This window comes from Myotis myotis, unplaced genomic scaffold, assembly GCF_014108235.1.
Source record: "Myotis myotis isolate mMyoMyo1 unplaced genomic scaffold, mMyoMyo1.p scaffold_m19_p_26, whole genome shotgun sequence".
Taxonomy (NCBI): domain Eukaryota; kingdom Metazoa; phylum Chordata; class Mammalia; order Chiroptera; family Vespertilionidae; genus Myotis; species Myotis myotis.
The window spans coordinates 2477032-2503146 of NW_023416331.1; the positions used below are offsets into that span (position 1 = coordinate 2477032).

A 26115-nucleotide genomic window follows, 5' to 3' on the forward strand; every position below is an offset into this window, starting at 1 on the left:
CGCCTCCTCCGTTTTCAACGAGGCGAGGGGGCGGGAACTAGCACGGCGACTTCCCTTCTGTACCAAGATGGCTGCCACATCGGTGCTGTCATTTTGGTGCAGAGCAGCGCGAAGCGCTTAATTCGACCCGGTTCAGGCCAGAGTCTTTTTCTCTAGGGTTGCTTCGTGCTCAGCCGGCCCCTCAATCAACCCTTGGGGACCTCGGTGCCTCTTCGGCATCCGACACTCAACCCGGAGTCATGTCTTGGGCCGCTCGCCCGCCCTTCCTCCCCCAGCGGCATGCCGCAGGGCAGTGTGGGCCGGTGGGGGTGCGAAAAGAAATGCATTGTGGGGTCGCGTCCCGGTGGCGGCGGCGACGGCCCTGGCTGGATCCTGCGGCGGCGGCGGCGGCGGCCGGAGAACAACAAACCCCGGAGCCGGAGCCGGGGGAGACTGGACGGGACGGGATGGGCGACAGCGGGCGGGGTGAGTGTCCAGCGAGCGGACCTGCGAACCGGGGACCGCGCGCTCTGCACCCCTCCCCCTCCCTGGGTGCTCTTCCCCCGGCGCTCCCGCCCCCTTGTTTGTAAACACGCGTCCCCTCCCTCCCCAGGGCCTCAGCGCCCTCCCTCCGGGGCGGGGCGGGGAGGGGGCAGCTTCCGCCCTCCGGCCCCTGCGGTCCGAGGCCCCGCACACCGCCCTCCCCGGCAGGGGCCTGGCGTCCTAGTTTGAGGATCCTGACTTTGGAGGGCGGGTCCTGCGTCCCGGGAGGGGTCTCTCCCGCTCAGGCCACGAGCTGGGAGTGGAGGGCTTAGCCCACGTGTTGCCCCACCCACCGGAGACCGGCTGGGGCGCCTGGCCTTGGGTGACCGAATACATTGCTTGGAGTTTTCCTCGCCTGAATCACCCTTCTCTCCTTTGTGAATCCCCTCCTGTCGCCACAGTTAGGAGTTGAGCTGTTGTGTGATAACCGGGTGTCTCTGGGCTTGGGAACGGGGTAGGTGTGTGGGGGGCAGGGAGCAGTGGGGGACTTGCAAGTCTTCAGTTGAGTGATCGAAGACTCATTTTCTCTTTTTGTCTCTCCTGTCTGTGTGTCTTTGTGCCTCTGTGTACCCCTCCCTCAGACTCCCGAAGCCCAGACAGTTCCTCCCCAAATCCTCTTTCCCAGGGGGCCCCTCCCCATTCTCCTCCTGGGCCACCTCTACCCCCTTCAGCAGCCCCTTCCCTTGGAGGCTCTGGGGCCCCACCCCCACCCCCGATGCCACCCCCTCCCCTGGGCTCCCCCTTCCCTGTCATCAGCTCTTCCATGGGCTCCCCTGGCCTGCCCCCTCCAGCTCCCCCAGGATTCTCCGGGCCTGTCAGCAGTCCCCAGGTGAGAGGTTGTGACCCACATTCTGCCTCTCCACTTGCATTTCCTTGTTTTCCTTGTGACCCTAGATCCTTGTGTGAACTTCCCCATGACCCACTGACCTCCAGACCTCTAATTCTGGCAGGCCTGTTGTCCCTGTGAGACCCCCTGAGGTGACTGATCTTGCAGTGCATGTGCCCACCCCAACCCCAAAAGGAACCCCAATATTCCTGATGTCCCTTTCACCCGTCAGTGACTTTCTGCCCTTTTGGTCCCACCTGCCCTTCTGAGATAATACCTTTCAGGGCCACTGTGTTGCACTATCTCAAGGGACGCTGTGTGCCAGTCAGTCTCTGGGTTGTGCTCCAGGCTGGCCCTCCCCGCAGACCGCAGTGTAACAGCGCTCTCCGGGGTGTGCAATGCGGGCCCTGCCAGGCGTTAGGGCATGATTTCCATCGCCTCTGAGTCTCTTTCCCAGTGAGTCTCCCATGACCTCCCTATTTCCCCTATCCCAGATTAACTCAACAGTGTCGCTCCCTGGGGGTGGGTCTGGCACCCCTGAAGATGTGAAGCCACCAGTCTTAGGGGTCCGGGGCCTGCACTGTCCACCCCCTCCAGGTGGCCCTGGGGCTGGCAAACGGCTATGTGCAATCTGCGGGGACCGAAGCTCAGGTATGGGGTTCAGAGGACCAGCAGACAGGAAGAGAGAGAGAGATATTATGTCTGCCACTGACCATCCCCTGTGGGATTCCCAGGGCCTCATGGGGTTTCTTTGGTGCAAGTAGCTGGGGGAGGCCCAGTGAGAGCTAAAGAACCTGAAGCTCAGGCGGGATGGGGGGTGGTAGAGGGAAGGGTGGACTGGACCACCTCACGTCCTCGTTTCCCAGCTCTGTGTGTGGCAAACACAGAGCAGACTTGGCAAGAGACTTAATGGTGAGCGGTTTGCGTGCAGCCTTGCTATTGCCATTCTCCTCCCCCTGTAGGCAAACACTATGGCGTTTACAGTTGCGAGGGCTGCAAAGGCTTCTTCAAGCGCACCATTCGCAAGGACCTGACCTACTCGTGCCGGGACAACAAGGACTGCACAGTGGACAAGCGCCAGCGGAACCGCTGTCAGTACTGCCGCTATCAGAAGTGCTTGGCCACTGGCATGAAGAGGGAAGGTAAGGGCCTGCCCACCCAGGCTTCCCAGTCTACCCTCTGGGAGAGGAGGGAGGAGGGAGGGGAAGAGGGAAGGTTTAGGGAAGACGGGACTGTTTTCTCTCTCCTCCAGAGGGCGATATTTGATCTCTCTCTCCCTCATCAGCTCTTCTCCCCGAAACCCTCATCTGATCCCTTGAGTTTCCTTCCTAATGGTTCTGCCTCTGGCCTGTCCCTGTGACCCCTGCCTAGTCTGGTGTGAGGGTAGGCTCACTTTCCTTACCCGTGATGGGCTCTCTGTGTCCCTCTCTAACCTGAATAGCCCTTCTTCTCTTTGACCCAGCGCTCCCTCTCTGGTCTCCTCCAAACTCTGGGATTCCACTCTCTTAAGCTACAGAGTTTACTGAAGACCTCAGGGCACCTTCCCTTTTTCAATCTTACCTTCTTCAGTCTGACTCTGGAATTCTGAGAGACACCCTGTAGAGAGTATATTGATCAAATCTCATTTTCAAGATGAGCCTGAGGCCTATCTTCTCCAAGGCCATGCAATAAATGAGTGGTAGAGCTGTGATCAGAACTCACGTCTCTGAAGACCGAGGCCGGTGCTCCTCATACTGCCTCTGTGTTGAGTTAGAAGAGCACAGAATTTGCAGGCAGGCACTCTTGGATTCAGTTGTATGACTTACCATGTACTGTGTGAACTTGGGCATGCTATTTAACTTCTCTAGGCCAAAATTCTTCATCTTTAAAAATGGAGACAAGAGCCCTGGCCGGTGTTTCTCGGTGATTAGAACATTGGCCTGCACTCCGAAGGGTCCACTGGTTCCATTCCCGGTCAGGGGCATGTACCTGTGTTGCAGGTTGGATCCCCACCCTAGATGGGGCGGGGCACCTGTGATCTAAGGAGTTAGGGAGGCAACCAATCAGTGTTTCTCCCTTCTCCCCCTCTCCCTCCTCCTCCCTTTCCCCCTCCCCCTCCCTCCTTCCCTCTCTCTCAAAATTAATGGAAAAAATATCCTTGGGTGAAGATTAACAAAAAAAAAAAAAAAAAAAGGGAAAAAGAGAAAAGGGAAAAAAAATGGAGACAAGAACTCACAGGGTTGTTATAATAGAGTGAATGTTAAAATGTGCTTGGCCCTCATTTAAATGTTAGCCTTCTCCCTAATTCCTTTATCCTCTCCTTCCCTTCTCCTTCTTGGCTTCTGTGCCCTTTTACAACCCCTGCTTCCAGACTGTCCGTAGTCTGTTATTTGTAATGACTTCCCCAGTTCCTATAAATATCTCCTAAGGGCCATCAGATGCTGATAAGGCCCTACGGACATTTCAGAACCTCCTCATGGCAGGCTGCTGACTTTCCACTTTTTGTCCTCCCTCCCCCACCAGCGGTACAGGAGGAGCGTCAACGGGGGAAGGACAAGGACGGGGATGGGGAGGGGGCTGGGGGAGCCCCCGAGGAGATGCCTGTGGACAGGATCCTGGAGGCAGAGCTTGCTGTGGAGCAGAAGAGTGACCAGGGCGTTGAGGGTCCTGGGGGAACCGGGGGTAGCGGCAGCAGCGTGAGTGATGGGGTCAATCCATTCTCCCTGATGGGGGTTGGGGAAGTGGGAGCCTAGGTCTGTCCTGCCTCCACCTCCCCTCCGTTCCCCTCACAACCCTCCTAACACTGTCTGGGACTGGAAGTGCTGCCGAACAAGGTCTCTTAAATATCTGAGGTGGGTGTGATAGTGTTCTCTGTCCCACCCCCAGAACAACCCACTGGTTGGCAGAACCACAGCAAGTCCCAAAAGCCTGACTTACAGGGGTCAGTTCAGATGGGGCTTGAAGAGGTATACCACGTTGTAGGAGGGGGTATCAAAGTCTCTTACAAGGGGGCTCCCAGCGTACTTCTAAACCTCCCATAACTCTTACCCCACACCCCCTGCAGCCAAACGACCCTGTGACTAACATCTGTCAGGCAGCTGACAAACAGCTGTTCACGCTTGTTGAGTGGGCGAAGAGGATCCCACACTTTTCCTCCTTGCCTCTGGATGACCAGGTCATATTGCTACGGGCAGGTCAGTGACCTTGGATCCCTTTGACCTCTTGACATTTGACCCCTTTTGACATGACCTTCAGTGACCCCAGTGCACACTTGCATACTCAGGGAGCCAAGCTCATTGACCTCGCCACCTTTCCTTCTCTTCCCCTGGTGTGCTTTGAATCCCATGGCCTGATCTCTGGCTCTTGGCCCTTGTTGCTCTCCGCCCAGGCTGGAATGAGCTCCTCATTGCCTCCTTCTCCCATCGATCCATTGATGTCCGAGATGGCATCCTCCTCGCCACAGGTCTTCACGTGCACCGCAACTCAGCCCATTCTGCAGGCGTGGGAGCCATCTTTGATCGGTCAGTGGCCCTCCGCTGGGCTGGCCTATAGGTGGAGGGGGTGGGGCTATAGGCTGGTCCGTGTCCAAGGCTGGCTGAGCTGTGACCTTTGAGTGACCTGCAGGTCCCTCTCCAGGGTGCTGACAGAGCTAGTGTCCAAAATGCGTGACATGAGGATGGACAAGACAGAGCTTGGCTGCCTGAGGGCAATCATTCTGTTCAATCCAGGTAAGAGGAGGTCATCCCATCTCTCAAGACCAAAGCAACCTTGGAGCCTCCTCTTCTCCGGAGACTCCTAAGTTACCCAGCTATCCCCTCAGTAAGACCCTCTGCCCGGAAATCTCCCAGATAGCTAAGAACATCCCATACCCATGATGCATCCCCTTCTGACCCCCTCCCACAAACCCAGTGTGCCCTGCTCCCTGACCAGGCATCTGGAGAAGGGCAAGTAGATGGGGCCCAGAAGGGGACAGCTATTCACGTGGGCCACATCTCCCCGTTTGGACTGATGTGATTGGCCTGCCTCCTCCTTCCTCCTCTCTTCCCTGCTGTTCCAGACGCCAAGGGCCTCTCCAACCCCAGTGAGGTGGAGGTCCTGCGGGAGAAAGTGTACGCATCACTGGAGACCTATTGCAAACAGAAGTACCCTGAGCAGCAGGGACGGTGAGAAGGAGTTGTGGGGGCGAGGGATTGTGGGGACTGAGGATCCCATGGGGTGGAGGCTGGGGGGGCCACGGGTGTGTTCAGGGCCCATGCGATTGCAGCTCTCACTCCCTTTCTCTCGCCCCCCCTCAGGTTTGCCAAGCTGCTGCTACGTCTTCCTGCTCTCAGATCCATTGGCCTTAAGTGTCTAGAGCACCTGTTTTTCTTCAAGCTCATTGGTGACACCCCCATCGACACCTTCCTCATGGAGATGCTCGAGGCGCCCCACCAGCTGGCCTGAGCCCAGACACAGACGTGGTGCTTCCTGCACTTGAGGAGTGCACACCTGAGGGGGACGCCAAGCCTTGGGGCAGGGTGGGGAGGGCCGTGTGCCTGGAGTCTTGGTGGGGTGAGGACTAGGGAGCAGGACTGAGACCTCCAGGGCATCCATCAACCCTCCAAGGGGTTTGCTTGATATCCCAAGTCAGAGGGGACCCCAGGCCCTTATGAGAGCTGGACCTCTTCCTTCAGTGGCCTCGAGCCTCTGAATTGGTCTGGGTCTGCCATGACTTGGGGTGAGTTCCCGCCCCGCCTGGAATGATCTTCCCCAGCAGAAAGCACTGGCCTTCTCCCAGGGCCTGGCTTCTTTCTCATCTGGCCTCACTTAGCTCCCTGTCTGGAGAGTGGATATGGGAACTCTCCCAGAGATGGATATTGGGGGGCAGGCCCCCCAAAGTGATGGACATGGGAGTAGGGCTCTGACAGGCCTTCCTCTAGCCAAGCCTGGCAGATCGGGGCTACTCTGTCACTGCCTCCTGTCCGGAGTCACCTCTTGCACGTCACCTCCTGCAGTCAGACTGAGAAATGAGGTGGTGGTGGTGAAGGGGTGGGTAGAGATGTAGGAACCCATCTGCTATTTTTAATTTCCTCTGAGGATAGAGATTTACAGTTAGACTCAAAGAAGTACTGTACTTCCCCAGGTTGACTAAGATGCCAGTGGTGGAGGTGGACTGTGGGAAAGGCAGGGCCCCAAGGCGGTGGCCCTGAGGCTCTTGAAGCCCTGGCCTTCTCACCCCTCGCCCGTCTCTCCCCGCCTCACTGACGGACGCCTGACTGACCGGGACGGGGCCTGGGCTGCGATGGCCGGGCTTCCCCAGCCCTGGGCCAGGCCTGCGTGAGGGGAGGTGGCGGCCGTAGAGATAGGGTGGCCGCCAGTAGAGATGGGGTGCTGGGGCTGCATGACTTTTGCCCTGCATTTCTTCTCTCTGGGGTTTCTTTCCCTCTTTCACTCACGTATAAAATCGCTTTCAAATTAAAATCGCTGTTTTCTGGACTGAGGTGACTGTTGGCCTGGAGAGCGCAGCATCTCGCTGGGTGTGGGGGATCCGGTCGGTTGGGACCTCCAGACACGCTCCCTTGACACTAACGGTGCTGAGGTTCCCTGGGGCCGGAGAGGCGGCGCAAGGGGGGGGACACAAGGCGCCCTTTGTCGGGGAGGGGGGAAGAGGGTGTGCCAGGCGGGGGGCGGAGCGGCCGAGGAGGAAGGGGGGCGGCGGTTCTCAAAGGCGCCTTGTTCGCCTGCGCCCTCCCAGCGCCAGCGGGCGGCGGCGCCTCGCCTCGCTCCCGTCTCGCCGCTGCCGCGGGCTCCGGGCAGACCCGGCGCCGTGCCCGTCCGAGGGGCTCGCCGGGCGCCGCGGCCCGTGGCCTCCGGGAGGCGGCCTCCTGTCCCCGAGTGACCCTGTTTCCCAGGCTTCCAGCTCGGCAGACTGTGCCCTCGCCCTCCACGGGGTCCCTTTCCACCTGGGCTCCGGGCCTCCCTTACCCCCCCCCCCCCCCCGCCCCGCTTCATCTCCTGGGACCTGGTTAGCCCGTTTGTGCAGTCTGCCCCCCGGGGCTCCCAACACCACCCGCCCCCCATGTGGCCGTGGAGCTGCAGGTCGCCAGCCTCTATCTATAGCCGGGTCTATAAATACCAGCCCCCGCCGCTCTGTAATTACGGGGCGCGCCCGGGAGTAATTACGGAGACCTGATGGGGGGGCGACCCCCAGGCCCGCCTCTCTCCTCCCACTGTCCCCTAAACCCCACCCAGGGCGCTGCTGAAGGAGGGTTCTGGGCCCCCAGGCAGAGGGGACCGGAGGGGGGGCTGTGACGACGTCGGGGTCCTAGAAAAGGAGGGGGCTGGGGAGAAGATATTGGGGTCCCCGAGAAGCATCGTAGGGTAGAGCCACCGAGTCCTTGCGAGGAGCTGGGTCTGCGAGGAAGCGCTCCGTCCCGCCCCCGCCCAGGTGGAGTCGAGGGTGGGGTTTCTGCCGTGCGGCTGGGGGCGGGGGCCGGGCCGGGGGCCGGGCCGGGGGCCGGGCCGGGGGCGGGGGCGGAGTGGGGGCTCTGGGCCGCCGGGGTGGCCGGGGACACACAGGAGCGGCGGCCGCCGAGGAGGGAGCAGCGCCGGAGCCCCGACGGCGCCTCGCTGCATGGAGCCGGGCCGCTGAGCGCTGTCGCCCCCCGACAACCTCTGACCTCCCGGGACCTCGGGACCCCGTGCCCGGGCTCGCCGTCGGCTCGCTCCCTGTCAGCCTCGGGACGTCCCGTGCCTCCGGCGCCCCTGGGTCCCTGGAGCCCGGCGTTCCGTCCGGCCATGGAGCGGTGCAGCCGCTGCCGCCGCCTCCTGCTGCTCGTGCCGCTGGTGCTGGGGCTGAGCGGGGCCCCCGCCGGGGCAGGTAAGCGGAGCCCCGACGCCCGGGTCCCTGGAGTCAGGCTGGAGCTGAGTGCCCCGGGACGGCGAGTGCGGGGGGGGGGGGGGCAGCTTTTGAGTCCCGCAGGGGGCTTTGGGGACCAAAGGTCCAGGGCGGAGGGCAGGACACCTGGATCCCTTGGAGCCAGCGCGGGGTCCTTTTCACTGAGGTGACGGGAGGGCAGCGAAGGCTGAAGGCCGTGAGTGGGGCTGGGTGCTGGGTCCTGGGAGAGCAAAGCGACAGCCCGTGTGGTCCAGCCGGTGGGGAGAGGGAGATGCCGGTGGGCGCTGAGGGGTGCATGCCTGTCTTCTGGGCTTTCTCTCTGTATCTTGGGGCTGCGGGGCGCATCTGTGTGGGTCAGAGCAGAGCCGGTAAGTAGAGAACGAAGGGGGGCCTGGGCTGCTTTTTCCATTGGCCTCTCGGACAGGATCCCCTTCCCCCTCCCTGTGCCCTCGATGCTGCCACGCGGCTGGCTCTGGGGAGCACTGGGGCTGGCTGCCAACAGGACGGCCGCTGGACGGAGGGGGATCAGGTGTCTGAGGTGGGAGCCAACTCTTTGCATTCCTGCCCCGCCCCTCCCCCTCTGGCCAGCCGGGCTCTCCTGGGACCCTGGTGTCCACAACCCCAATCTTTTCCTTCTTTTTCCCAGGATCCGGAACTCCTGGCTCCTAGGAAAGGGGATTTGATGGGGAGGGGGGTGGGGGTGGGAGGGGAGGGCAGGGAAGGGGACTGAGAGCACCCGGGTGCTAGGCAGGCTGGAGCCAGCCGCCCCCCACTCCTGAAAACACTGGAGACTGATTTGCATATAACTTGACTATTCATTTCCTCTGCTTTGGAAAGAAAGTGGTCGGAATAACAGCAGAAAGGATTTAGATTAGATTACAGAAGGAAGAACTTCCCAGCTGTGAGCAGTGTGAGCTCAGGGACAAGGAGCAAGTGTGCAGGGTCTCTCTAAGAGTCTTTCTTGGGGGAAAGGGACCCTGGGGCATGGAGGTGGGGAGATGCTGAGATGACGCTCTTATTTGGGAGCTGAGTTGTAGAGATGGGACTCCGCAAGGCGGAATTCAGAGTAAGGAAGGGGGCACTTGGCCCAGAGGTGGAGGGCGGGGGTGATGGGGCTGTAGGGGGAGCCTGTGGGTAGGTTGAGGCCTGAGATATGGGGCACGTGTGTGCCTGAGGTGCGGAGACAGGTGGGCAGCCTGTGGGAGTCATCTCTAGGATGGAACTGCACTTTCCAGGGGGTTGGTGGGCGCGGGGCCTCTGAGGTCTCCTTGGCCTGGGGTCTCTGTGAGTCTCTGTGTCTCTGTCTCACTCACCCGCTGTCTCTCAAAGCAGCCCTTGTGTGTTGGTGTTTGTGGAGCTGCCACACGCAGGGGCCAGGCTAGGTTGGGGGGGAGGTGGGGGGGGGGCCAAAGCCGTGGTTTCCCGGCTCCTGGACTCAAAGGGCCTTTTCTCTGCCTGCCGGCACCACCTCACCCACCCCACCCAGCTCCCTCTCCAGACCGCTCTGCCCTGCCCTGCCTCATGCTTCTATGAAAGTTTTGCAGGAACTTTCTTTGGGGCTTTTCCAATCTGGAGCTGATGGTGTGAGGAGTGTGAATGGCAGGAGCAAGGAATGGAGAGGTGACCTTTGTCTCCGGAGTGTGAGCTGAGGAAGCCCAGTGCTAGGGGACAGGGCTGGTGGCCCGGGTCTTGGGTGCTGAGGGGTGGGGATGGGGGGGAGGGTCAGAGTTCCAGGTGTGGGGAGCCTGCCTGGTTTTGGGCAAGGGCTCTGATGGGATCCACAGATGTGTGGCTCAGGGCCCTGGACTGGCTCTGGGTCCGCGTGGCAGCTGCAGGCTCCCCTCCACCCCCACCCCCCCAGCCCATCTCTCACGCTAGGGACACTGGCCCTGGGTGGCTCTTCCTGGCGTCTCCTGCCTCCGTGTGGGCAGAACGACCCACCTCCCTGTCAGGGCAGCGGCAGCAGCTTGAAGCCCGCTCCCCGCGGAGCGCCTCTCTGCTCCCTCCCGGAGCCCTGTGCCTCCCGTGCCCAGGATGATCGATTGCCCAGATGTTGTTTGTGCTGGAGACCTGGGCCAGAGGCCAGAGACCCAGAGACCCAGAGATACAGAGAGGGAGTGAGAGAGGGAGAACGACCAGGAAAGGAAAAGGTGGACAGAGTGTGAGGGTTATGGAGGAAGACAGAAAAGACAGGGAGACAGAAGACCAGCAGATACAGAGGCAAAGCCTGGAAGAGACATAGTGAGAGAAGGAAGAGGCGGTCGCGGTGGAGAGTTGAGAGAGAGATTAAGAGAGAATAGAGAGGGATTCTCAGGCAGAGACTGGGAGAGAGCGAGCCCCACAGGCTGCTGGGAGGGAGGCGGCAGGAGTGAGCATGAACACAGGGTCTCCGCTGTGCTCCTGTGGCGGTTGCCCACCGAGGAGCAGGTAAGGGAAAGGTGGCCTTTGCTCTCAGGGGGTGCGAGCCCAGGAGTAGAGTTCTGCACCACAAATGTCCCCTCTGCAGGCCCTCCTGAGGGTGTGTCCCTTCCCCTGACCCTCATGGACTCTCCCAGGTGCACCCCCTGTGGATGTGCTCCGGGCACTGAGGTTCCCCTCCCTCCCTGATGGTGTCCGGAGGGCAAGAGGCATGTGTCCAGCTGATGTGGCCTACCGAGTGTCCCGACCTGCTCAGCTCAGCGCACCCACCCGCCAGCTCTTCCCAGGTATGGGCAACAGGGTGGAGCAGGGAGAGCTGGGCTAGGTCACGGGTGGGGCCTGAGAGCAGAAACCTGAAGGGAATGGGTTTATGGCTCTTTTCGCCTTTCACTCCACCTGTCTGTGTCTCTTTTGGGTCCTAGGAGGTTTTCCCAAAGATTTCTCTCTGTTGACTGTGGTCCGGACCCGCCCTGGTCTCCAAGCTCCCCTCCTGACTCTCTATAGTGCCCAGGGCATCCGACAGCTGGGCCTGGAGCTTGGCCGACCTGTCCGCTTCCTGTATGAGGACCAGACTGGCCGGCCTCGACCTCCAGCTCAGCCAGTCTTCAGAGGCCTCAACCTAGCAGATGGCAAGTAAGTTAGTTTGTTCCTCTGCTCTGCCTGGCCTGCGCTTTCAGGAACTCCCCTGTGGCCACTGCCCCAGAACCCCTACTCCCTAAACTAGAAAATCCTGCCCAGCCTTTGGCCACACCTCACCTACCCACTGCCCAAACTTCAGTCACTTGTAGCTCAGAGTTTGGGCTTTAGAGTTTAAATCCTTGTGTGTAGCACTAGCCTGTACTTTGGACAAGTTACTTAACTTTTTGAGCCTCCATTCTGTGTTTGTAAAGGAGGGATAATACAATCAAGAGAATCAAATGAGAAATGTATTTCTTGGTGCTGGGTGCATTGTAAGCACTCAGTAAATAATGGCTACTGTGATTACTACTACTACTACTATTATTATTAATATTATTAGCCTTAACCCTTCCATCAACTGCTCCCCAGCTCTGTTGACTTCCCCTCTTCAGTCAGTCACTTAAGCCTCTCCCACCATGACCAGGTGGCACCGTGTGGGTGTGGCTGTGAAGGGCCAATCTGTCACCCTCATTGTTGACTGCAAGAAGCGAGTCACCCGGCCGCTCACCCGAAGTGCTCGTCCAGTGTTGGACACCCATGGAGTGATCATCTTTGGTGCCCGTATCCTGGATGAAGAAGTCTTTGAGGTAACCAGGGCAGCCAGAGGGCAGCGTGACTTCTGGTCCCATATCTTGTGCCCATTATCCTCCTGGCCCCAGCATGCCATCTTCCTATGCCCTAGCTCGTCATTTTTCCTCTCTTGAGTTTATATTCTCATTTCCTACCCTCAGGGCTAATTTTCTCTATAGGAGAACTAGTGTCCACTTATATTGCAGGAATGTCCACAGCCACTTATTTTGTCACTCAGTCTTCATCACTCTGCCCATCCATCCGTTCAACCAACCTCTCTTTCCATTCACCCATTCACCCACTCACCCATCTGTCCAGTTACCCAGTCACCCACCTACTCAAGCATCCAGGTTTGTATCCTTCCGTCTGCCCATCCTCCCCTGCTCAGCCACTCGCTCCTTCAAACCACTTATCTATCAATCTATCCTTTCATCCATCTGTCCTCTTTAACCCACCCGCCCATCTACTCACTCATCCGTCCACCCACCCACCCCATCTACCCATGCATATAAGGATGCATGCAACCATTGATCCACCATTTACACAACCTTCTCCTCACCTTCACACCCTCCATCCAACCATTCATTTATCCACATAGTTACTTCTATACATCTACCCACCAATCTGATTCTATCTCTTCACCAACTTCATTCATTCATTCATTTCACCATCCATCAACCTTCCCATTCAGTCATGCATTTGAATCCCCATTTACTCACCTACCCGCCCACCCAGCCAGTCAGTTAACATTTTCTGAAGACCTGCTTACCCAATGCTAAGGGGAAAACAGAAGAAGAATATAAGGTTTCTGTCATTCCAAGGCGCTCCCCCGTTCTCCTCTGGAGATGAGACAGTATCTCCAAACGACAATACAAGGCAGGTTGTGTTAAGCACCACATATGAGCACAAATAAAGGCCATTGGAATCCCCCTCCCTCATTCTAGAGGTCCTGAGAATTCCCATCATTACTGCCAGTGGAAGGTCAAAGCAGCTAAGGCTGGGCCACTGTCTCCAGAAGCCGCTGTGAAAAGGCTCAGGCAAAACCACCAGGGCAGGCGGATAGGCAGAGTACTGAATGCAGAGTTGGACGGAATTCTAGTTCTGACTCTACCACTGTGAGTGACCTTGGGCCAGCCATTGCCTCTGAGCCTTTCTGAATGGAATGTATATGAAAAGTGGGCATAAAGATCCTGTGCTACTGACTTTCCCAGTGGTTGTGAAGGTCCCATGGGAATTGGAAAGGGCTGTGCCCATGGAGGGCTGGTAATGACCTTCCATTACATAGTTTTACCTAGGATTGGCCGCCTACCTTTTGTCCCAGACTATACCCTTTGTCTCTCTCTGAAGCCCTTTCTGTCTCCTTCCATTGGTGTTCCTTCCTTGTATCTCTACAGGGTGATGTCCAAGAGCTTGTCATTGTTCCGGGGGTCCAAGCTGCCTACGGATCCTGTGAACAGAAGGAGCTGGAGTGTGAGGGGGATTGGAGGGAGAGACCTCAGAAACAACAGTCTCACAGAGCCCAGAGGTCTCCAAAGCAGCAACCAGCAAGACTTCATCGGCCCCAAAACCAGGAACCCCAGAGACAGGTGAGGGAGTTGGGTGGACCCCAAACTGCAGCACCCCCCAGGGAGGGAAGATTCCCAGATATCTCCCCAGGGTGATTCCCCAATGTCCAGAGCTCCCCATTCTTTTGGGCTCCTTTTATCCCCTCCCTCATGCCCATCCCCAACCATACCTCCCTATTCCCATCACTCATCCCCAGTCCTCATTCATCAACCTTTTTATTTTCACTTAAAAATAAAAAGAGTCGTTATGAAGAGTTTGTGGCTGGGAGCTGTGTCCCCTCCTTGTGTCTCCTCTGCCAGTCTTCCTGGACTATGTCCTTGGGTTCCCCATCCCTTCCTTGAATTAAGAGATTGGGAGAGAGGGTGTGGGTGAGACTTGGGGACAGAGGATGGGAGAGCAGATTAGGGGAGAGACCAAAACAGGGAGAAAGAAGTTGTAATGGTAAGGCCTAGGAGGAGAAATGGGGGAGGAATAGTAGAGGGAATCCTAAAAGAGTGGTGAGTCTGTGGAAGGTGGGGTGGGGCCATCTCTGGCCCCTGCACATGGAGGGGTAGGATAAGGGGCTGCGTGGGAGAAGGACAAGAAGACTCTGGGTTGGGTGGAGCTCTGAAGGTTTGGGTAACAGATATGATCTGGGGTCTGTAGTCTAAAGTTGAAGAATCAATCTCTTAATTATGTCTGCTTCTGTCTCACATGCGGGACCCATCCCTCATTCCTGCCTCTCCCCATCTCTCTCCTGTCCCCCAACCTCTCTTTTCATCCCCAACTCTGTTTTCCAATTCCTCTCCTACCTCATTTCCCAATCCCATACCATCTCACCTCCCTCACCCCCCCTCTCCTACCTATCCCACTGCCCCTTCCCTAACCCCAGCCCACTGAGTCTCTCCACTATGACTACGAGCCCCTCTATTACGATGAGATGACTGCGGGGACAACCCCTGACTACCAGGTAAACTTGAGGGACCCCTACCTTTCTCCTGTTCCGCCCACCACATCTATGACACCCAGTTCAAGGAGAGAAGCCCTGTAGTTAGATTATGGGAGTTTCCTCACTGTCGCCTCCCATGTCTCTGCTGCAGCGGCCTCGGAGCCCCAGCCAAAGGGCTCCCTCTTCCCCCAGGGGGCGTCGCACCCCACCCCGAAAGCCTGCCCCACCTGCCAAGAGGTCCGCAGCCTCCTCATCAGGCTGGAGATCCTCTCGAATTGGAGGTTCTGGGCCAGCGCGGGGCCAGCCTTCCCCCTCCCGGCGCCCAGCCCGACGGGCAGCTCCCCCCACTGCCCGGGGCCCCCCCAGGACCAGAGGCAGCAGTTACCGGCAGGTAGAGCCGGGGCATCCAGATCTCTGCCCCCAAATCTTTAGGACCTGGGAGAATCATTCTCCCTCAGCTGTCCTCCCTCCAAAGGGGCTGCAAGATCTGCGATTTCCCCCACCCCCCACACAGAGACACTGCCCTCCGCCAGGGACAGGGTGCTGCTTTGCCTTCCTTCTTGCTAACCGCTCTTCTTCCTCCCACCCCATCCCCACGGTCCTCTTCCCCCCTCCCCTTGGGATTAGTACCCCACCCCCGGAGAAGAGGAAGGAATCCTGGAGTCCAGCCCCTTGCCACCCCCTGAGGAGGTAACTCCATCCCCCCCACCCAGCGGGGGGCAGTGGGTGGCTGTGACCCACCCCTCAGGCCCCCTGTCATCTGGATGAGTCAGCTCCCCTCTGGCCGGAGGGCTCTTTGTCATGTCCACTTACGGCCTTCTGTCTCCTGGTCCTCCCAGACCAGTGGGTCTGCTCGTCTCTCTCAGTACAGCCATTTTCCTTTAGTGTCCTTGTCTCCTTTCATTATTCCTTGATTCTGGAGTAGCCTCCTCTCCATGTTGGTGTCAGAGTTTTACTTCCTGTGTCATGTTCTGTTCCTAGGAGCCACTTTCTGTCCAGTGCTATCATTTCTTCTCTTCTACCTTTCTTTCCATCCATTTCTTTGGTCATTTCCTGGACTCTTTGTCTATCATTATGTCCATGGACTGTCCACTCTGTGTCCAGCCCTCCGGCCACCCTTCTTGTTGTGCACCACGTCTTCTACCAAGCCCATATTCTGGACATCTCTCCCGATTTCGGGTCTTTGATGGCCATCACCTATCTACACAACTGCTTCCCTTGCTCTTCTTGGGAGAGAAACTCCAGTCCCAATTACCCTCAGCATCCTTTGGGCTAGGAGTTGTCACACCTGGGGTCCAGGGAAAAACTCCTCTCAGCCCTAATGCCCCCGTCTACCCCTCTCCCTCCCCATCCCCATCCCCGGGAAGGAGCAGACAGATCTCCAGGTCCCCTCCACAGCTGACAGGTTCCTGACAGAGGAATATGGGGAGGGTGGCACAGACCCCCCAGCAGGGCCCTACGATTACACCTATGGCTATGGGGACGATTACCGTGAGGAGACGGAACTTGGCCCTGCCCTCTCTGCGGAGACAGCCCACTCAGGAGCCGTAAGTGCAAGGGGCTCCTCTTCTCTTGACCTCCAGTGGGAGCTACAGAATTGCTTCTTGTTGTTTTTGATTCTTGTCTGTTGGCTCTGAACTGCTTCCCACTGGTGGTTTGCCATTTTCTGTCCACATAAGATGTATATGTTGCTTGAACATACTCCTTCCTTCCTTCCCTTGTGATATATCTTACCCTGTGACTCCTTATGAATCCTTCTGCCCAGGGCAATGGGATTTAAAATATATATTATGGCCATTTCCTGTCTTTTTGGCCATTTCCTGTCTTTTTGGTCACTTCCTGTCTCAATCAAGCTGGATTTCATAAAGCTTTTGGTCAATAAGCCCCTACCTTGTGTCCATTTTGAGTCTGTCTCCATCATTTCTTCTTGATCAAAACAATTTTTTTATCCATGTTGCTGCCAAATGATCTAATTTCCTATGTCTCACTTTCTAACCTGTCTGTCCCTTCCTCTCTTCTCTAGCCATGCCATCTGTCTTGGTGACTGTGCCATATTGGACAGAAAGGGACTTATTATTTGTGTTTCGACTCTAGTTGTCATGCTTTCCGTGACAGTTTCCTTTGACAATGAGCTACTTCCAGTGTGTCTCAGGTCATCCAAATCATAAAGTGTCCATTGTGGGCCTAGATATTTGTCATGATCACTTCCTGTGTGTACTCACTTTGATGCTTGTGTTTTCTGGAAGAATTCTCTTGCATTGTCATCAGCTCCTATCCAGGAATCACTTTCTGTCTGTTTTATGAATTTCTTCCACTGGTCATGGTAGCCAGGGTGTTGTTGAAGGTCCACTTCCTGAAGTCTCTTTTCTTGGCTGCTTCCTGTCTATCCAACCACTTCCTGTTTGTTCAGTCCACTTTCTAGCCATTTTGGCCATGTTTAATTTTTCTTGGCCCTGGCATCATTCTTGCTTCCAAGTGTTTGTCCCTTCATTCTGTCTCCCTTAATTGTTCCCCATGGCTTCAACCACTCCCTCTTAGATGGGATATTTCCTGTCCACTCCACTTCACCTTTTGCCTGTCTTGCAGTTAGAGCTGCCTTCTCTACCCTGCCGCATCGTCCCATACCTCCTTTCTCTAACATTGCCACCCTTTACCCTCTGCTGTCTTTCTTTTATGCTGCTTTCTGGAAATTTGAGGTTGATCTGTAATATGGGAGAGTTTGGAAATTGATCATTACTGTTCGGTCAGGACAGAGGTGGGGGGCATTCTGATGGTGTTTGTTGGGAGAGTTGCGGGTGGTGGTGAATGTCCTCTGTTCTCCCTGTCCTTGTCTTGGTTCTGGCCCTAGAGTTGGGGGTGGGGATCTGAATAGAAGTGTGGAAGAGAGGCAACTGCTATGCTTGGAGTACAAATGAGCACCAGAGTGAGAGTATAGTGTCCTTGCTGAGAGAGGAACTGTGGGGACTTGAGGGGGACCTGCTCTGAGGCTTGAGTAACTTGGCCCAGAGCTGTATTTTTTGTGGTTAATCCTCACCTGAGGATATTTTTCCATGATTTTTAGGGAGAGTGGAAGAGAGAGGGAAAGACAAAGAGAAGCATGGATGTGAGAGAAACACATCGATTGGTTGCCTCCTGCATGAGCCTGACCAGGGCCCGGGCTGGGGAGGAGCCTGCAACCAAGGTATATGCTCTTGACCAGAATCGAGCCTGGTACCCTTTGGTCCACAGGCTGATGCTCTATCCACCGAACCAAGCCAGCTAGGACAAGAGCTGTATTTTTTAAAAAAACCTATTATGGGGTGGAAGTTTCAGATATCAGTGGGGATTGCCCTCCAAATCTACTTAGAGTATGTATGTTTTACCTCCAAGGAGTTCTTAGCTTATGAACTCCTTGAAATTCTAGGGAAAATTCTGTGCATAAGGGCATACATTTTTTCTGAAGACTATAGATTACATCAGATTCTCATATGGATCCATACTCTCCCCTCAGACTCCAATAAAAACCTATCCATAATCTTGGAGAGCTTTTTATCTGGTAGATTGGAGTAAGGGTGAGGAAGTTGATGGTTTCCTAAAGTTCTCAGGATGCCTGGGGTCAGAGAAAGTTTGGAGGATAGGGTGGGGTCCTCCAGAAGAGGCTTTGGGAAGGTTGGGGGGTTCAGATACCCAGGAAACATGTGGGGACCTTCCTGAAAGAAGTTCTCATCTCAGGGAGGTGAGGAGGTTGCCTTGCTGAGGTGGGGCTGAGAATCAGAGGGTGGGGAGCCCTGAGGTCTCCTTGGCAGGCCTGGAGATCTGTGAAGAGAGTCTTGGGGGAGGGGTGGGGTGGGAGGTAGGCTCAAGGAGGCCTCCAGAAGACCTGAGAATAAAGGTGAGAGTTGGGATGGGAGGAGTCCCCGTGTCCTGGCTGCTCACAGGCCCCACTGGGGGTTACATGTGTGTCTCCCTCAGGCTGCCCATGGACCCCGGGGGCTGAAGGGAGAGAAGGGGGAGCCTGCAGTTCTGGAACCTGTAAGTCACTCTGGTCATTGAGCTGAGGGCAGTGGGAAGAAGGGAAGAAGGCAGGCGTGCTAGTCCTGTAGCCTCTGACTTTTAACTTTTGACTCTGCAGGGTATGCTAGTGGAGGGGCCGCCTGGCCCAGAAGGCCCTGCGGTGAGTCTGTACACTCTCATCCGTGTCTTCCCCATGTGTGCCCAGGCCTCCTCCTCAGAACCCCAGAGCATTCTTCCATCCGAGCTCCCTCTTCTGTAGAGACCACCCCTCAGCGACATACCCCTTTTCTCTCTGAATGCCCACACCTGACCCTTCCTCTTTTCTTCCTCAGGGATTGACTGGTCCCCCTGGCATCCAGGGCAACCCAGGCCCAGTTGGAGACCCTGGCGAGAGGGTAAGGGAGTGCCTTCTGTATGGGGGGGGGGGCACTGCAGAGGAGCCACTAGTTCCTAATGGGGCCACATGCTTAGTAATTTCTCATTAGCTGGCTGATCAATGAACAAGGGACTGGTGTGCTCCCCAGCACTTTCAAAGTAGGGCAGACTGGTTGGGGAGGAGGACAGTAGTCTGGTGTCTTACCCTGATTTTTCTCCAGGGGGTTGGGATGGGGCTCAGGAAAGATCTAGGGAAGTCTGCATTTGTCCTTTTGAGGGGGGTTCCCAAAGGACCCTAGGCCTAATATTCCCCTATCTGTCACCTCTCCTCCTCCTTCTCTCCCCACTCCAGGGCCCTCCTGGCCGAGCAGGGCTCCCTGGATCAGATGGGGCCCCTGGCCCGCCCGGCACATCCCTCATGCTCCCAGTGAGTGTCTTCTGGGCTTTGGAATGGGCTGCTGGGGAGGGCAGGGGAATTGTGTTGTGTCACCAAGAACCAGAAGGCCAGGAAAGCTGAGGAGTCTCTAAAGACCATCAATGCAAAGAGATCAATCTCTTGGTGGAGGTGACGAGGGCCCCATTAGATGACCTAGAGCCAAACATGATCTAGAATCAAACTTGGATCTTCTAGAATGGAGCAGAAAATTCTATATTTCAGGGGGTCTAGAACCCAAAGGAGAGTCTTTGGAGGAAGAGGCTAGACATCGGGGGAGGAGGATAGAAGTTGAGTTTCTGAAAACCTCTAAGTCAGTGGTTCTCAACCTTCCTAATGCCGAGACCCTTTAATACAGTTCCTCATGTTGCGGTGACCCCCAACCATAAAATTCTTTTCGTTGCTACTTCATAACTGTAATGTTGCTACTGTTATGAATCGTCATGTAAATATCTGATATGCAGGATGTATTTTCATTGTTACAAATTGAACATAATTAAAGCATAGTGATTAATCACAAAAACAATATGTAATTATATATGTGTTTTCCGATGGTCTTAGGCGACCCCTGTTGAAAGGGTCGTTCGACCCCCAAAGGGGTCGCGACCCACAGGTTGAGAACCACTGCTCTAAATGATTATCTGAAAACCTCCACTGGAAGATGCTGGAAGAGGGCATGGTGTGTGTGTGTGTGTGTGTGTGTGTGTGTGTGTGTGTGTGTGTGTCTGGGCCTGGGAGATGGAGCAGAAATGTTGGAGGAAACCTCTGGCTGGGAAGGTCCCAGGGATTTCCTGGAAGAGAACCTGGACCTTCTCTCCTTGCCCATCAGTTCCGGTTTGGCAGTGGTGGGGGAGACAAGGGCCCTGTGGTGGCTGCCCAGGAGGCTCAGGCCCAGGCGATTCTGCAGCAGGCTCGGGTGAGGAGGGCTGGAGAGCATCTTGGTGGGGGGAGGGGTGGGGTGGGAAAGGGAAGACTCTAGCAGGGGTTGGAAGGGTAGGCTGGAGGGATACAGGGAAGGGAAGGTCTGGGTTGGTTTGAGGCTGAGAGGGAGGTCGGGGAGCACATAAGGCAGTGATACAAGGATCAGGAGTGGAAGGGGGGTGTCCTGGGGATGGGAGTTTTCCAGCTGCCTCTTCTCAGCTCTGCTGTGTCCGCTGTCTCCTAGCTGGCGCTCCGTGGACCCCCTGGACCCATGGGATACACAGGTCGCCCTGGACCCTTGGTGAGCGAATGGGGTGTGGAGTAGGAGGTTCTTTATTTGTGTGTGGGGGTATGGATAGTTCTGGAAAGGGCCCAAATCCAAAAGTCATTTTGCTTCTTTGGGGGAGGTTTTGAGGTCACTGTTGGATATGTCCTTCAATATAGCCAACCCCTCTTCTCTCTCACAGGGACAACCTGGGAGTCCTGGTCTGAAGGGAGAATCTGGAGACCTAGGACCTCAGGTGACATCCCCACCCATTTGATTCCCAACCCACTGCCGCCTCCTCTGTCTATGGCCATAGCCCTGACCTCAACTTTCCCTCATCAGGGCCCCAGAGGACCTCAGGGCCTCACAGGCCCTCCCGGCAAGGCTGGGCGGAGGGTGAGTGCCGGAGCGTGGGGTGGGTGTGGTGGGAGATGGGGCACACAGTGTGAGGACTGTCCCCTGCTTGCTCTGACATTGCCTGTGCCTCTGCAGGGCCGAGCGGGTGCTGATGGAGCCCGAGGGATGCCTGGAGAACCTGGAGTAAAGGTGACAGGCTGGGCCTCTCTCTGATGCTCAGCTCCAGCCCCATCTGAGCTCATTTGTTTTCAGGGTGACTGAGTTCCCGGGGTTCCCTCATGAGGTGGCACCTCCCCACTCAGGACACAGAGGGAGGGGTGGGGAGGGAAAGGGACTGGGGCTTCACACGGGCTGCCCCTCTTTCCCCTAGGGCGACCGAGGCTTTGATGGGCTCCCAGGGCTTCCTGGGGAGAAGGGACACAGGGTGAGTATATTGGGGGTAGGGCTCTCAAGGCAAGGGGAGGGGGCTGAGGGTCTCCGCAGGAGCTCAATATATGAAACTGGTTGGTTAGTTGAAGAGGGTCGGTGTCTGTGTGGGGAGCTCTGGAGCCCCTCTTACCTATTCTCCAGGGAGATACTGGTGTCCACGGCCTTCCTGGCCCCCCTGGCGAGGATGGAGAGCGGGTGAGTGTGGCCAGGGCCGGGGCTGGTATGGGGGAGGCCTAGAAGGTGAGTCCACTTCACCATGTCCTCCTTCTCCAGGGAGACGATGGGGAGATTGGGCCTCGGGGGCTGCCTGGAGAGTCGGTGAGTGTCCAGGGGGTCAGGTTGCAGGGGTGGGGGGAAGGAGGGTGGGGGCGAGGAGGGCTCTGGGAATGCCAGAGGAGGAACATACATATGAAAGAGACACCTTTCCTCTCACTCATGCATCCTTATCCTCTCCTCACCTGAGTGTAGGGACCTCGAGGTCTCCTTGGCCCTAAAGGCCCACCTGGTATCCCTGGACCCCCGGTAAGTGACGGCCCCGGACTTCTGACCCTGATCTCACCCCTGACTTCGCCAAATCTCATCTTCCTAACTGCCCCACCTCCCCTCCAGTTCCCCCTTGCTGCACCCCCAGTCCTGCTTCAGCCTCTGCCCCCATGGGCCCTTTTTAGGGCTTACGGTGTGGGGCACCAAAGGCTCTGAGAACAGTAAAAAAAAAAAAAAAAAAAAGCCTCAAGAGAAACAAAACAAAAACCCACAAACCCACAGACCCACAGACCCACGCCCTGCGGGTCTGGGCCGGCTGTGTTTGCTTAGGTCTGGGATGAACGGGAGGACTGACCCGTGTTCCTCTGCCCTGTCCCACCCTCACCCCCGGGAACCACAGGGCCTCCCGTGTGGGCTGCCTTCCTGCTCACACCCCTCTCATGTTTCAGGGCGTCCGAGGCATGGATGGTCCCCAAGGTCCCAAAGGGAGCTTGGTGAGTGATGGGCACGGAGACTCCACCCGACCCTTGGCCTGCCAACGTCCTGCTCCCTTTGCCCCACTCTGAGCCCTGCCCCTCTGGGTCTCGCCCTCTGGATACTCCTGCTGGGACTCAGCTCTTCACCATATGTTTTGCCACCATCTCCTCTGACCCTCCTGGTCGCCTGTTTCTAGGGACCCCAAGGGGAGCCGGGACCTCCCGGACAGCAGGGAACTCCTGGGACCCAGGTGAGTGGTCTGTCCACCCCCCTCCAACGTTAGCCACTTCCCCTGGGCTTCCACGTGGGTCAGACCCGAATGGGGACAGGAAATTAAGGGTCTCCAGTCTTCACTGCTCATGCTCTGAAGGGGGGTGCTGGCTGGAGGAGAGAGCGCCCCCCACTTCGGGGCCCCTGTGACTTCTTTCTCCCTGCGTATAGGGCCTCCCTGGGCCTCAGGGTGCCATTGGCCCTCATGGAGAGAAGGTGAGAGACTAAATGATCTGGGAGCAGGGATATGCCGGGGCGGGTGCCGGGACAGCCTAAATGTCTGGCTGGGACTTGGCCGTGTTCAGACCTGACCCCTTTGGTGACCCTGAACCCCCTTGCCTTCCTGCAGGGTCCTCTGGGGAAACCAGGGCTCCCCGGCATGCCTGGCTCAGACGGACTCCCGGTGAGTGGACCCACTTCTTCCCAATACCCCTTGACCTTCCACCCCACCTGGTGGCCTCCAAGGGCCCTCAGTGACTATCCGTCCGTGTGTCCCTTGCACTGGGAGGTCACCGGTGGCACCTGCCCGTGGTCAGTGGCTTCATCAGGTCACAGGGGAGTTTGGGGTGAGGAAGTGTGGAGAGGGGTGCAGGAGGGTGACAGGGGCCAGTGGTCACATTCTTCTTCCATCCCCCCAGGGTCACCCCGGGAAGGAAGGTCCCCCAGGAACCAAAGGAAACCAGGTGAGGTCTTCCACGCCTCCTCTCACCTTCCGAAGGGCTTTCTCCCCAGACCCTGGCCCGCGAAGTCCTTGGGATGTCCTTGTCTCGTCATTAACGAGGCTCTGACTGTTTTCTTTGAGGTCACTTCCCATTTCCCAAGCCCTGAGGCCAATGCGATGACACCCCACGACCCCTTTATAGATACCTCTCTTTCTTCTTCCAGGGTCCATCTGGACCTCAGGGCCCTCTCGGGTACCCTGGACCCCGAGGTGTCAAGGTAAAGACCCCCAGGCAGGGAGATAAAGGACTGCTTTTGGAGGAACCAGTTGGGGTCTCGGGACCTCGGTCCTTCCAACCCAAGCCCTGCCCTGACTCTGTCTCTGCCCTGTCTGACTCCAGGGTGTGGACGGAATTCGGGGTCTGAAGGGTCATAAGGGTGAAAAGGTGAGCAGTGTGCCCCGACTTCTCAACACCCTCACTCTTCCTCCACCAGCCTCTCAGTCACCTCTTCCTCACTCCCTCCCCTCCTGCTGCCCCTGCTGCCCTCCAGCTCCTGACACCCACCCTTCCACTCGTGTTCTCCAGAACCCTCCATTTTAACCTCCTGACCCTCTACCATCTGGGGTGTCCTCTCCCAATTTTTTTAGGGCGACGATGGCTTTCCTGGGTTCAAAGGTGACATGGGTGTGAAAGGTGACAGGGTGAGTAGAAACCCCCACACTGCTCCCCAAGTCTGCGTCCTAATGATCCTTCACTTTGGAGCCCCCAGCCGATTCCTTTGATACCCCGGAGTCCTGTCTCCAGTGCTCTGCACCCGTTAGGCCTGATCCCAGCAGGTTAACAGCCCCACAGCCTGTGTCCCTCCAACCACAACAGTCTCCCTGACCTGTGGCCCCTGTCGTGCAATAGTGTCTGGGACCCCCGCCAACCCTCACAGCCTCACCGGGCCTGCCTCTCCCCTGGGGCCTAGCCCCACCCCAGACCCTGACACTCACCTCTTCAACCCTCTCACTCAGGGCGAGGTCGGAGTCCCTGGTTCCAGAGGAGAGGATGGTCCCGAGGGGCCGAAGGGCCGCACTGGACCCACTGGAGACCCTGGGCCCACTGGGCTCATGGGCGAGAAGGTGACGGGAATGAGGGATCTGTGTGTTCTCCAGGGATATGGAGGGGCTGCGGGCCTGGGCCCGGGGATCAGGGTGGGCATGGGTTGCCAACAGCTGGAGCAGTGAGCCAATCGAAGACGACCGTGCATTAATTATGCTCCTCCTGTATGTGGCACCTCCTGGACACTGGCGGGTTGAGGGGTGATGGATAAGAAGTCAAGGAAAAGTCCCCGTCCTAGGAGTTTACAACAGATTGATGGGGACAAGGCATAGAGGCCGCCATAGGGTGGCCGTAGGTGCAGGGCAGAGTGCAAACGTGTCCAGACTCGCGCATAGGAGTTCTGAGAGGAGAGGCAGGAGCGGGTGAGCGGCTCGCGGACTCATCAGAGACGCCCGGGCGAAGGCTGCACCGTCTGGCCTCACAGAGGCCCCAGGAGGTTAAGATGCTCCCTAGTTGTGCAGCCAGTGAGTCAGAGCAGGGTGTGAGCCCATGCAGCCAGATTGCAGAATCCTTGCTCCCAGCGCAGCCCACAGCTGCCTCCTGACAGCCCTGCAGCGTGGGGAGGCAGGGGTGCACGGGAGTGAGTGGGGGTGCAGAGCAGGAGCAGAGGGCAGAGCTGTCCCCGCCATGTGGGGCAGGGGCAGGCACCTGTGCTGGGGAAGGTGGAGCCGAGGGTGACAGGCAAGGACTAGGTCACAGCCCCTAAGACCCGATGGAGCTGGAGCGGCAGACTAAGACCCCAGACACCGGCAGGCAAGACCCCAGCCCGCTGGGGAGGAGAGCTTACCAGGCCGCAGCCCTGGGCGGAGATGAGGGGCTGGGGCCTGATGGGCGTGTTGCTGGGTGGGGGTGGCTCCAGCCCCTGAGGGTTGGGGTCTCCAGGGATGGAGGGGAGTCTGTGGCTCCTCCAGCTCCTCATTGCTCCCCGTCCCTCCGCAGGGCAAGCTGGGTGTTCCTGGTCTGCCTGGCTATCCCGGACGCCAGGGTCCCAAGGTGACGTGATGCCCCACTCGTACCCCTCCTCTGTCCCTCCCAGGACACAGGCTGACAGAGCAGTGGGGTCCCACGGGGGAGGGAGCAGGCCCGAGAGCAGCAGGGTTTGCCGCAGAGCCAGGCCTCACACCACGCCCCCCCACCTCTCCGGACCCTCTGGCCCTTCCTGGGCCTCCCTTTCCTGACTTTTATGTTTTTCCTTCTCCATCTTCACCAGGGGTCCCTAGGATTTCCTGGTTTTCCTGGAGCCGGCGGAGAGAAGGGAGCCCGGGTAGGCGGGGAAGAGGGAGCGGAGGGAAGGCTGCTCTGGGGGGAGCCAGGCCCTGCGTGATGTGCTGTCTGCTTCCTTCCGCCAGGGCCTGTCCGGGAAGTCAGGGCCTCGGGGCGAGCGGGGCCCCACGGTGAGTGCAGGGGAGACCTGTGGCTCAGGATCCAGAGCGGTGCCTTGGTTTTCTGACAACGCCTCTCCCTCTTCCAGGGTCCACGGGGTCAGCGGGGGCCCCGAGGCGCCACTGGGAAGTCTGGAGCTAAGGTGAGTGGCCCGCAGGGCTCCGTCGGTGGCCTGCCCCTTGGCCCAGCCCCGCAGCCCCTCTAACTCCGTCTCCCCCCAGGGAACATCGGGTGGCGACGGCCCCCACGGGCCCCCCGGAGAAAGGGTGAGTGTGGCTGGCGTGTCCGGCCCCGTGCTCCCCGGGGAGCCTGAGCAAGCAGCTCCCTGTCCGCCCAGCATCCCACCCCACCCTCCGGACTCAACCCAGCTCTGTCTCTAGGGTCTCCCTGGGCCTCAGGGCCCCAACGGATTTCCTGGCCCCAAAGGCCCTCCGGTAAGCTGACCTCTGACCTCTGGCTGACCTTGGTTCTCGGAATCCTTCTTCCCCATTCCCTTCCCTGCCTAGAATTCACCCACCATCTGCACCCCTTCCAGGGCCCCTCTGGGAAGGACGGGCTGCCGGGACACCCGGGCCAGAGAGGAGAAGTGGTAAGTGATG

The 26115-nt window shown here is 57.8% G+C and overlaps 2 protein-coding genes across 8 annotated transcripts in view; both read left to right on the forward strand.

The window, feature by feature from the left end:
- The first annotated feature begins 12 nt into the window (after window positions 1-12).
- On the forward strand, window positions 13-6802 carry RXRB (retinoid X receptor beta). Of its 5 annotated transcripts, none has more exons than XM_036356319.1 (10): window positions 13-465; window positions 1104-1351; window positions 1843-1999; window positions 2311-2490; window positions 3851-4023; window positions 4392-4521; window positions 4716-4848; window positions 4952-5055; window positions 5385-5490; window positions 5623-6802. In XM_036356319.1, the coding sequence occupies exons 1-10, from the start codon at window positions 240-242 to the stop codon at window positions 5768-5770; spliced, it is 1605 nt and encodes a 534-aa protein (XP_036212212.1). In that variant the 5' UTR covers window positions 13-239; the 3' UTR covers window positions 5771-6802. The 5 variants fall into 5 exon arrangements, with proteins under 5 accessions (XP_036212212.1, XP_036212213.1, XP_036212214.1 ...); XM_036356320.1 differs by having other exon boundaries at window positions 4964-5055; XM_036356322.1 differs by lacking the exon at window positions 13-465 and adding an exon at window positions 731-976.
- Window positions 6803-7866: 1064 nt separating this feature from the next.
- Window positions 7867-26115, forward strand: part of COL11A2 (collagen type XI alpha 2 chain) — a 28250-nt gene continuing 10001 nt past the window's right edge. Inside the window, exons 1-37 of one of the 3 annotated variants that reach the window (XM_036356291.1) lie at window positions 7867-8186; window positions 10760-10909; window positions 11045-11255; window positions 11725-11887; window positions 13265-13456; window positions 14308-14385; window positions 14992-15054; window positions 15732-15911; window positions 18316-18375; window positions 18476-18517; window positions 18690-18752; window positions 19085-19159; window positions 19995-20081; window positions 20331-20387; window positions 20554-20607; window positions 20694-20747; window positions 20844-20897; window positions 21079-21132; window positions 21279-21332; window positions 21411-21455; window positions 21606-21659; window positions 22070-22114; window positions 22294-22347; window positions 22539-22583; window positions 22717-22770; window positions 23006-23050; window positions 23253-23306; window positions 23429-23473; window positions 23677-23730; window positions 24046-24153; window positions 25073-25126; window positions 25344-25397; window positions 25483-25527; window positions 25605-25658; window positions 25738-25782; window positions 25897-25950; window positions 26052-26105. In XM_036356291.1, the coding sequence (XP_036212184.1) occupies window positions 8105-8186; window positions 10760-10909; window positions 11045-11255; window positions 11725-11887; window positions 13265-13456; window positions 14308-14385; window positions 14992-15054; window positions 15732-15911; window positions 18316-18375; window positions 18476-18517; window positions 18690-18752; window positions 19085-19159; window positions 19995-20081; window positions 20331-20387; window positions 20554-20607; window positions 20694-20747; window positions 20844-20897; window positions 21079-21132; window positions 21279-21332; window positions 21411-21455; window positions 21606-21659; window positions 22070-22114; window positions 22294-22347; window positions 22539-22583; window positions 22717-22770; window positions 23006-23050; window positions 23253-23306; window positions 23429-23473; window positions 23677-23730; window positions 24046-24153; window positions 25073-25126; window positions 25344-25397; window positions 25483-25527; window positions 25605-25658; window positions 25738-25782; window positions 25897-25950; window positions 26052-26105 (2736 nt within the window). In that variant the 5' untranslated portion in view covers window positions 7867-8104. The remainder of the gene's footprint in view (window positions 8187-10759; window positions 10910-11044; window positions 11256-11724; window positions 11888-13264; window positions 13457-14307; window positions 14386-14991; window positions 15055-15731; window positions 15912-18315; window positions 18376-18475; window positions 18518-18689; window positions 18753-19084; window positions 19160-19994; window positions 20082-20330; window positions 20388-20553; window positions 20608-20693; window positions 20748-20843; window positions 20898-21078; window positions 21133-21278; window positions 21333-21410; window positions 21456-21605; window positions 21660-22069; window positions 22115-22293; window positions 22348-22538; window positions 22584-22716; window positions 22771-23005; window positions 23051-23252; window positions 23307-23428; window positions 23474-23676; window positions 23731-24045; window positions 24154-25072; window positions 25127-25343; window positions 25398-25482; window positions 25528-25604; window positions 25659-25737; window positions 25783-25896; window positions 25951-26051; window positions 26106-26115) is intronic. The other 2 variants (XM_036356292.1, XM_036356293.1) reach the window with 2 other exon arrangements.

Coding starts and splice junctions, on each gene's coding strand:
- RXRB (XM_036356319.1), top strand. CDS start 240: ATGTCTTGGGCCGCTCGCCCGCCCTTCCTCCCCCAGCGGCATGCCGCA. Junction 466..1,103: donor GATGGGCGACAGCGGGCGGG/GTGAGTGTCCAG, acceptor CCCCTCCCTCAG/ACTCCCGAAGCCCAGACAGT. Junction 5,491..5,622: donor TACCCTGAGCAGCAGGGACG/GTGAGAAGGAGT, acceptor GCCCCCCCTCAG/GTTTGCCAAGCTGCTGCTAC.